General features: G+C 54.8%; 1 protein-coding gene across 4 annotated transcripts; it reads left to right on the forward strand.

Moving 5' to 3' along the window:
- DNAJB5 (DnaJ heat shock protein family (Hsp40) member B5) lies at positions 1 to 9,112 on the forward strand. 4 transcript variants are annotated; one of them, XM_037743659.1, is made up of 5 exons: positions 1 to 462; positions 1,305 to 1,449; positions 3,897 to 4,141; positions 6,957 to 7,558; positions 7,706 to 9,112. In XM_037743659.1, exons 2-5 carry the CDS (start codon positions 1,382 to 1,384, stop codon positions 7,937 to 7,939), a joined length of 1,149 nt encoding a protein of 382 aa, XP_037599587.1. In that variant the 5' UTR covers positions 1 to 462; positions 1,305 to 1,381; the 3' UTR covers positions 7,940 to 9,112. The 4 variants fall into 4 exon arrangements, with proteins under 4 accessions (XP_037599587.1, XP_017398522.2, XP_037599588.1 ...); XM_017543033.2 differs by having other exon boundaries at positions 1,308 to 1,449; XM_037743660.1 differs by lacking the exon at positions 1,305 to 1,449.
- Positions 9,113 to 10,056: the final 944 nt, after the last annotated feature.

A 10,056-nucleotide genomic window follows, 5' to 3' on the forward strand; every position in this document is an offset into this window, starting at 1 on the left:
TGGACTAATATAGTTGCCTCGGGCTCGGGTCTGAGTCTCAAGCATGAACCAATAAAATCAAAGGGCGAGCGGGGTTGCCGCCCTCTGTCTTTTTCACCAATGGCACGACGAGATGGCAAAGAGGCGTGGTTGAGTGATCCCAGAGGGCGCCAATCAGATCCACACCAATTACTGCTTGGAATGTGTGCGCGTGTGGCCGGGTGACAGGGGCGGAGGATGGGCGGTTATCACCAAGCCGCTCGTTGAAAGCTGCCCAATCACAGCAGAGGCTGAGTTGAGTGACGGGCAGAAGGCTCAATGGGCGGCGCGGAGGCGGAGCCGTGGGGGGGCGGGCTCCCGGTCCCGCTGTCGGCTGCCGGCGGGCAGGCGACTCCTGTCCCGGGTGGAGGCGGCTGAGTCGGAGCCGGGGGAGGGGGCAGCGACTGTCTCACGGACCACGGCGGCGCCCGCAGCTCCTCACCGGTGAGGGCGCCGAGCCAGGACTCGGGGGTCCTGGGAGTGGGGCGTCGCGAAGCCAGGGCTCCTGGTATCGGGGCGGGGGGAGGAGGGGTTGGGACACAGAGGGCCCGTAGGCTCTGCTGCCCTGTGGGTGCGGGGCCCCGGGGTCTGCAGGGTGTTCGGAGTCGGCGACCCGGGCTTGGCTGTCACAGGGGGCAGCCAGCTTCTGAGCCGGGGGAGGGGAGGGGAGGGGAGGGGAGGGTCGGACCAGATTGGGTTCTGTGGGGCGGAGGCGTCTGTGAGCAGGCCAGCCAGCCAGCGCGGGTGACATCACCGACCACCCTCCCCCGCCCGAGCCCCCTCCCCTCCTCTCCGCGCCGCGCCTTTTGTCCGGGCCGAGCTTCGCTCTGCCCCGCCCATCCGCGAGGGAGGAGACTCCCGTCAGTGACTTCATTGAGTAGGTTCTTGGGGATTGGGGTCGGGTCCTCCCCAGGGAGAGGCGACAGGAGCTCACTGCCTCTCGGGCCCTCACAATCACACCTGTCACAGGTACACACACTGCCACTCACAAACACGCTTGCACTGCCAGCCTCACTGTCACACTGCCATACAGCCGCTCACAGCCAGCCAGACACTGCTGCACCTGAGAGCAGGTGGCCGTGGGTCCTCTCCCTTCACTCTCCACACCTGGGGATCAGGTCCGGCACCTGCTGCGCCAGACAGCCCTTGCTGGGCACGCGCCTCTGAGAGTCCGAGGAGGTGGCTTCCAGAGCTGCAGCACTCCAGGCCGGCTCCGCGGAGCGATCAGAGGTGAGGGGCTTGGCTGGGCATGTTTAAGCGCACAGTGCTCTCCTGCCCACCCCCAGCAGCACCCCCACTACAGGCCCGAGGAGCTTTCCGGAGCTTCCCACACTCCTGGGGAGAAGACTTCTTAGCCAGCTTGATGTTTAAAATTCAGCTGGAGCCCTTAAAACTTCGAGCGTGGACGCTGAATGGGTTTGTAAAGTTTCGGTAAGTCCCTCCGGAGAAGGGCACTCATACCCATACCCAGTCAAACCCTTCACGTGGCCATCCCCTCCATTGCCTTCCTGCTTCCTCCACTTCATCCTCATCCCCTCCATGACATGCAGGAAGCCCCCTCCTGCCTCACTCTCATATCTGAATGAATTGCACCCCTTATCATTCCTCTCCTATCTCAAACCCTTTGGGCATCCATTTTCCACAGACATTTCCTCCAATATTTCAACTCTCTACACATTCCTCCCTTTCAACCCATCATTAACCTGTTTTCCACCTCAGCCATTTCCATCTGTCACTCATCCCCATCCATCAGTACCTCATTTTCTGTATCAGCCATCTCCCCTCCCTGTACCTCAACAGTCCCCCTCGCCATTTTCTCCCCATCTTTCCTTCCTGCCTCTACCTTAACATCCTTCTCATTCTTCTCCATCAAAGGCAGTGCCATGCCATGGGGCTCCTTTGTCATTCCAACACGTGGCCTGTGGGTAGGGGGGAAGGGAAGGAGGGAGGAAAGCAGAAGGAGAAAAAGGAGGCAGATCTGAAAGAGCTTGCCCTGTGTCTGTGGAGGCAAGAGATATATGGGCCTAGAGCAGCTAGCAGGGGGGTACCAGGGAGGAAGCTGGCTGGGTGTGGAGGTAATGCAGGGACAGCAAAAGGAGGTGGGTGGTTGGTGAGCTGTCCCACTGGCCCTCTGCCTGGAAGCTGCTCTAGTTCTCTGGGGGCACCCTCTTGGTGTGCCAGGGTTCCTTCCCAGTCCCAGGGTAAAGAAGGTGTGGGCTGAGGCAGAAATGGCAGACCACCCCCAGCTCCCTCTCAGGTGGCTTTTGCTGCCATTTCTGAAAATGGCTGCCCCCTCCAGGTGCTCTTTCTTCTCTGCCTCCCCCAACCCCCGTCTCCCCCACAGACATGACATTGCTGGTGGGGGGCAATGGGGGAGTACCCGCCTATGTGGAGTCTTTTCTTCGTCAGAGAAAGGTGACTCCCAGAACCATGAGTCAACCCAGCCACCTGCAGCAGGCCCTGTGGGGGCAGCAGTGAGGGCCATCGTCACTGCCCACCTAGGGCCTCGGATGCCTCCCCCTTACCTGGTTACAGCCCTCACTCCTGCCAGGATACCCTGTACACTTCCCTGCTGTGAAGCAGTCAGAGGCAGAAAAGCAGGCCTCAGCTGGGGCTGCCAGCCTAGGACATCGCTAGAAAGACTGGTTCTCCTGACCTTGGTGCGGGTTGGCCAGGTCTCAGAAGGGTGAAAATGGCTTCTGGCCATTTCTCTAGAGAGCTCTAGCTACAGGAATGTCCCCCTTCCCCTGATATCCACCACAGATACACCGATGGAGGAAGACTGGAATGGAAGAATTTGGGTTGTGCATTTCTCTTATAACAAATGCTCCTGCACCCACCTTAAGAAGGACTGTCAGAGGAATATGGGACTGACGCTGGGTCCGATCCTAAACCACAGGGGTGGACTGGGGGCGTGGGGTGGGGCTAGGAATGATATTAAAGAAATGGTGGTTGGTTAGTGCCCAATTGTCTCCTAACCACTGGGGTTTAAAAAGTCCTGTCCCCAGGAAGCTTTTGTTCACTCACACTGGTGCTTAGGCAGCACAACCCTAGAAGTTTTGTGTGTAGACGCTGGGAAATGAGTAAAGGGAACTGTTGCCCCGGTTGGGGGAAGGAGAGTATCTCCCCCAATCCCTCCCTTCCCCCCTCCCCACCCCCCCCCCCCCCCCCCCCCCCCCCCCACCCCACCCCACCCATTCCCCCTACTAATGAGGGAGTTGGAAACAGCAGTTTCCAAAGGCTGTGAGTCATCTGGTGATCTGAGTCACACGTGAGGCTTAGCATAATCACAGAGGCGGGGGCAGGGAGGCCTGGGGTCTCCAATGGCAGAGAAGACTCCAGACACCCATTCCCTGACTCAGTCTGGCTGGCCAGGACAGCTGGCGGAAGACCCAGGCCTGTTCCCAGTCCTGGGCCACTGCCCAAGCTGCCCTCAACCTGGAATCATGCCTGAGGCATGGCACAGGAGACCACGATGCTCAGGTGACCTCACCCGTTACACTGACCTTCGCCAGCTCCTGTGCGTGGGTTGCTCAGTCCATGGTGCCACCTCACTCAGCAGGGCCTCTCAGGGGTCCTCAGTCTGGCCCAAGGACCAGGGCCTCAGCCTAGCCCCAAGAAGTGGGCCACAACCTTCAGCTTCCTGCTGGGAAAACCCAGGAGGTGAAGACGGAATCACAGAATCCTAGAATGTCAGAGCTGGAAGAGATCATCTAGTCCAAATCTTTCATTTTACAGATGGGGGACACAGGCCCACAGAACAGGCATGACCTGCTGAAGGTTACCCAGGGAGTCATTTAGGGATTGCAAGATCATTAGGAACAGGGCTGGGGCAGAAGAGAAGAAGGCATCAAGTCTTGGCCCTGGGTTTCTTTCAGAAACAAGGAGACCAGTGCTGGTCCAGTGGCTGTGATGGGAAAAGATTATTACAAGATTCTTGGGATCCCATCAGGGGCCAATGAGGATGAGATCAAGAAAGCCTACCGGAAGATGGCCTTGAAGTACCACCCAGACAAGAATAAAGAACCCAATGCTGAAGAGAAGTTTAAGGAGATTGCAGAGGCCTATGATGTGCTGAGTGACCCAAAGAAACGGGGCCTGTATGACCAGTATGGGGAGGAAGGTAAGAGGGTAACACTCTAGCCCAATCCTGGACCCCTGTGCTTGGTGGGGGTCCTGGGTGTACCAGTTTTTGTAGCAGGGAACTGGAGGCTGTGGAGGGGGTGAGGGCGGCCAGGGTTTCTAGCACGGCTACCCAGAGGAGAGAGGAGCCCACCCACTACCCAGCTCAGCTCACCGTAGTTCTCCCTGCCTCTCTCTGCCCTTCTCCCTCCTCAGGTTCAGGCCTTAGAGAGGTCTGAAACAACAGCCAGGGGCCTCTCCTGCCCTTCTTTCCTTCCCAGCCTTATTAGTCCTGCCTGAAGTCTCTGCTGCTTCATTGGCTGATGGGGAAGGTTGGAGAGAGGGAGTGTGTGGCTCTCTGAGGACACAGCATTTACATTCATCAGCATAAAAGTCTGGCCTCTAAGCAGCCTGGGAATTAACTACCAGAGCTCTGAGCAGAAATGGTTGTCCCCTTCCCTCCCCCGGCCCTGCCTGCTTCTTGCCAGCAGAACAGAGGTGGAGCTTTGCATCCCAGAGGAAGTGGCAAGGATCCAAGGGCGGAAAGGGAACTGTGGCTGGCATCTGACCCCCTCCCTGGGGTAGCTGGTGGCCACAGTGTAGGAGGCAGGAAAGGCCCAAATAAAGCCTCTGAGAGGGAGGCCCCTCCCAGCACATCCCACGGCCATGATGTAGCTGCTAATTCTGGGCCTGCCTGTCAGGGCTGCCTGCTACCCGCCAGCCACAGGCACCTGTCAGGCTATATTAAGAGACATTGTCACAGCTGAGGACTCTCCTTCCTAGGAAGAACTGTCCTTCCTCCCCAACAGTATCCACCTTTTTTTCCACATTGTCCTCCTCTTCACCCTCCCCATCTATCCTCAAAACTAAATGGGCTAATCATATGTAGATAAGAAGGTTATTTTCTTCCCCTCCTCCTGGCCTTGGGTTCCATGTCCCTCTGTGCACTCTTGTCCTCCCAACTCCCTCTTCCTATTCTCCACGCTACTGGTTCCTTGCATTCTTCCTGCTTACCTCCCAGACGTGCCAACTCCCAGATTTACCAGATACCAGCTGGAACCCCCCATATTCTCCAAGCTAAGACATTTTTCTCTCTGGCTTGGAGGGATGGGAGGGATAGGAGTGGGGAAAAGGGAAGCAGTGCAGACACCATGCCACCATGTGACCTGTCTTGGAATTGCACTCATTTCTCCAGCCTCACCTTTGTTTAGAAAGAAGGCAGTTGCTGAGAGAGCTCCCCTGAGATACTTCACCCTTCTGCCTAAGTGAAGGGGTCGAGACACCAGGTTAAGATGCACAGCCTCATCCCAGGAGGACCCCTGAGGATGTGGCATGGCCTTAAGGGTACCTCCATGGCCTGGGGAGGGAGAAGCAGCTTAGAAATGTTGCTTACATTTCTGTCCACCCTGCCCAATCCCCAGTAGCCATCTATTATAAAGCAGTTCTATACACAGACTCTGTGTACAGCTCTGGCTAGGGACAAATTGCTCCCAGCTTGAAAAGGGGGTGGGAGTGGGAGAGCAGGAATCCCTATAGAGAGAATTACCTCTTCCCGTCATCGTCAGTCCAGCCTCCCTCCCTCTGTCACCAGCTCTGCCAGGCTGTTTGAACTTGCCTGATGATTGGCCCTGCGATAGAAGGAAAGAAGAGATCCTAGGTCTTGGGGGAGGGGTGAAGAGGCAGCTGCCACAAGTCCTTGAACTGTCTGCCACTTGGCCTCTCTAGTGAAATTCAAACCTGCCCTTGTGGTCCCAGGAAATAGCAGCTAAATTAGGCTCAGATCTTCATGATCAGTTGAAATTCTAGATAAATGGCCTCAAAGAGAAGGGTCTCTTTCCTAGTCTGGGCCTCACCCCTAGTCTATGTATTCCAGAGCAGTTCTCAGTGTGAACCCTCTCCCCACATCCCCCACTACCGCCAGCACCCCCTCCTCCGCATGAAGGCTGCTCCAGGAATCTGAGTCCCTTAGACAAGACCCTACAGAGAGAGCAGCTAAGGTCACCACCTGCCATGTGCCAGCCCATTCATGCATTTTGGTTGCTCAACATTAGGTGTGGGGTATGGCGTTCACTGTTGTATAACTCCGGGGAGCTCCGTTCCCATTGTAGTCTATGTCTGTACAATGTGTGAATGACACTCCCTAAAGTTGTGTAACACCGAGCAGAGTGTGGGAACAAATCATTTGAAAACTTTTTCTAGAAAAATAGCTCTTCATCTCCAAGCTAATGAGCTTTCCTGCTTTTTGAGGCCTCCTGGTTTCCCATTTGAGCAGGAGTCAGGGAAAGAGGAAACATTGTTAGAAGCAGAGTGGAAGTGGTCTTCCTCCTGGGTTGGATCCCTACCCTATTTGTGACTGTTCACTTACCAGCCCCCTCTGTGGTCACATCCTGTCTGGTTGCCCCTTGTCCTGTATGTATTTGGAGATAAGCAAAGATTTGGGAACCAGGTATGACTTGTAATGTGATACCAGGCTATTCATTCAAGGCTGTATGAGACATCTTTGGACGATGAGTATGTAGAAGAGATTACAGGCCTGGAAGTCACAGTCTCTTAAGTCCTGTAGTCCTGGCTTTTCCACCTATTGGGTAAGCCAGCCTCTTTGAATCTCAAGTTGTTCATCATTATTAAATATATAATCAGGAGTGGAAAATAATCTTGCCAGAAGCCTTTCTTACTCTATTAGCCTGGCCCTCTCTGTGGGATTTAAAGGTTGCTTATCTCTCTAGGCCTGTGAACTGGGAGCTAGCAGGCAGGGGGAAGATACTGGGGTGGGGCCAGGATGAGCCACACTGCTCCTAACTTCTCCTCCCCTCTAGGCCTGAAGACCGGCGGCGGTACATCAGGTGGCTCCAGTGGCTCCTTTCACTACACTTTTCATGGGGACCCCCATGCCACCTTTGCCTCCTTCTTTGGTGGCTCCAACCCCTTCGATATCTTCTTTGCCAGCAGCCGCTCCACTCGACCCTTCAGTGGCTTTGACCCAGATGATATGGATGTGGATGAAGATGAGGACCCATTTGGCGCCTTCGGCCGTTTTGGCTTCAATGGGCTGAGTAGGGGTCCAAGGCGAGCCCCAGAACCACTGTACCCTCGGCGCAAGGTACAGGACCCCCCAGTGGTGCACGAGCTGCGGGTGTCCCTGGAGGAGATCTACCATGGCTCCACCAAGCGCATGAAGATCACGAGGCGGCGCCTCAACCCTGATGGGCGAACTGTGCGCACTGAGGACAAGATCCTGCACATCGTCATCAAGCGCGGCTGGAAGGAAGGCACCAAGATCACCTTCCCCAAAGAGGGCGACGCCACGCCTGACAACATCCCTGCTGACATTGTCTTTGTGCTCAAAGACAAGCCCCATGCACACTTCCGCCGAGACGGCACCAACGTGCTCTACAGTGCCCTGATCAGCCTCAAGGAGGTGGGGCCTAGTTAGCTGTGTGTGCCTGCTGGGGAGATTACCTCTCTTCCCACCAGCAGGCACATTCTTTCCTCACTTCTATCTATTTCCTCCCTTCCCACTCACCTTACCCCACCTTTTCCTCACTTTCTGCTTCATCTTCCCCAGGCGCTGTGTGGCTGCACTGTGAACATTCCCACCATCGACGGCCGAGTGATCCCTTTGCCCTGCAATGATGTCATCAAGCCAGGCACCGTGAAGAGACTCCGTGGGGAGGGCCTTCCCTTCCCCAAAGTGCCTACTCAGCGGGGAGACCTCATTGTTGAGTTCAAAGTTCGCTTCCCAGACAGATTAACACCACAGACAAGACAGATCCTTAAGCAGCACCTACCCTGTTCCTAGGCTCTGCCCCAGCCAGTCCAGAGCCTACCACAGCAATACCCCCAACACTCGCCCCACTCAATGTGCACCCAGCTTGATGTCCACTGGACACTGGCAACTTTTTCTAAAATGCAAAAAACAGCCACTGGTTTTCAGGAAAATGTTCCTGTCCCTGACCCCTTTCAGAGCTGGGCTGCCTGGGGGGAGTGGGAGGGAGGTGGGGAAAGCTAGCCCAGGCCAGGGGTCAATGTTCATGTCACTAGCTTTGAATCCAGTTTCCACTGCAGTGGCTGGAAAGTGACCTGAGTGCTACTTGAAGATATGTAGAGATTCCTTATCCATGCCTGTACATAGCATGTCCTCCTCCCCTCTCAGCTTTGCTAATACCAGTCCCCTCCCTTCCCTTTGGCTTCCTGCTGTTGGGGGCAGAAGAGAATAGAAAGGACATTGCTTTCTCAGCCCCACCCCCAGGTCCAGTGTCCAAGGTTATGACACACATATTCATGCACATGAAGCACTGGCCTAGAGCTGTCTGTGCCTCTCTAGGAGAGAGGAGAGGAGATAAGAAGGGAAGGTCCATAACCTGTGAGCAGGGACTTGAGCACGAGACACTTTTCATCTGGAGCAGGGGGGTGAGCTGGCCTCAGCAGCCTCTGCAACAGCTGCCCTGCCTATACCCACAGAGCTAGAGGTTCTATCCTCCCTGCTGCTCTCAGGAGTGTTCAAGGGTGGAGGGCAGGGAATAGGGCCTGAGGTATTAAGGCTAAGAGGTGGGGGGCAGGGCCCATCTCCCAGCCTTCATCAGGAAGGGAAAGAGCTTTGGGGTCAGGTGGCAGCTATTCCCCACCAAGAGATTCAGGGTCACAGGTTTCTCCCCATACCTCTGAACTCAGGGCCTAGCCACCCCCAAACTTCCAAATCCCACTTTTGTGATATGTGAAGCTACTTATTTCTTACCCTTAGAGGCTGTGTGGGGAATTCCCAGCCCTTTTATGCCTGTGTGACCCCACCTCATTCCCACAGTTGTATAAAGGTCATAGTGAAGGAGCTGGGGGAAGACTGCTTCAGCCAGATCCTGGGGTGGGGTCTTTAGGTTTTCTCACTTTGACAAGTCCCTGAATGTTTTTATAGTAGTTTTTTTGTATTTTTTTGTAATGACAGTATTATGTAAAAAATAAAAGTATTTTAAAAATATGGCATCTGAGCAGGAGCGACATACCTGGGATGGGGGTGGGTGACCAGGGCCACTGTCAACCTCCCTCCTGGGCCCTGGTCATCTTAGAGAAGCCCAAGCAGGCCCTCAGTATAAGCTGAAGCTGACCCCTTCCTGTAAGTCTCCTGGGGCTTCTAAAACATAATATTCCAAACACAGCACAGACAGAAAGTACCACTCAGCTATTAGAAAAAACATCTATTTGGGAAGAAAAAATAGATGGCTAGCTAGTGTGAAAACAAATAGATTTTCTCTTCTTGTCTAAATTTTCTCCGAGTCAGATAAATTTTCCTTCTAGGAGAGGACGGAGGACTGTTGTTGTTTTTTTTAAGACAGAGTCTTGCTCTGTCACCCAGGCTGGAGTGCAGTGATGCGGTCTTCGTTCACTGCAGCCTCTGTCTCCTGGGTTCAAGTGATTCTCCTGCCTCAGCCTCCTGAGTAGCTGGGATTACAAGCATGTACCACCACACCTGGCTCATTTTTGTATTTTTGGTAGAGACGGGGTTTCACTCTGCTGGCCAGGCTGGTCTCGAATTCTTGACCTCAAGTGATCTGCCTGCCTTGGCATCCCAAAGTGCTGGAATTACAGGCGTGAGCCACCGCTCCTGACAAGGATGAAGGACTTTCTGGCTGACTAGAAGAGACTAGACAGAGCCTAGACGTTGGAGAGGGTAGCTAAAGGTACCTGGTCTCCTTGGCCCATGCTGGTGGGGCCTGGCAGTGGACACAGGAAGCATTGAACACAGCTGCAAATCCTCAAATCTCACAGTTATCTGGGGATATCTGTTCTGGCATCTGACCTGCCTGTGTCTGCTGAGACATCTCTGGCCCTCAGGACCTAAGTGGTGGCTGCATGAGGGGGTACTTGTCCCTTTCCTGAGATCTGGGTAGGAAGGAGCCCTATAGTTGCAGAAATACCCATCTG

The sequence above is a fragment of the Cebus imitator genome, unplaced genomic scaffold, assembly GCF_001604975.1.
Source record: "Cebus imitator isolate Cc_AM_T3 unplaced genomic scaffold, Cebus_imitator-1.0 Scaffold149, whole genome shotgun sequence".
NCBI classification, from domain to species: Eukaryota; Metazoa; Chordata; class Mammalia; order Primates; family Cebidae; genus Cebus; species Cebus imitator.

Excerpts from the sequence above, each read along its gene's own strand:
- DNAJB5 (XM_037743657.1), top strand. The coding sequence starts at position 1,268 with ATGTTTAAGCGCACAGTGCTCTCCTGCCCACCCCCAGCAGCACCCCCA. Across the intron at positions 1,450-3,896 it reads AATGGGTTTGTAAAGTTTCG|AAACAAGGAGACCAGTGCTG; the intron begins GTAAGTCCCTCC and ends GGTTTCTTTCAG. Across the intron at positions 7,559-7,705 it reads CCCTGATCAGCCTCAAGGAG|GCGCTGTGTGGCTGCACTGT; the intron begins GTGGGGCCTAGT and ends CATCTTCCCCAG.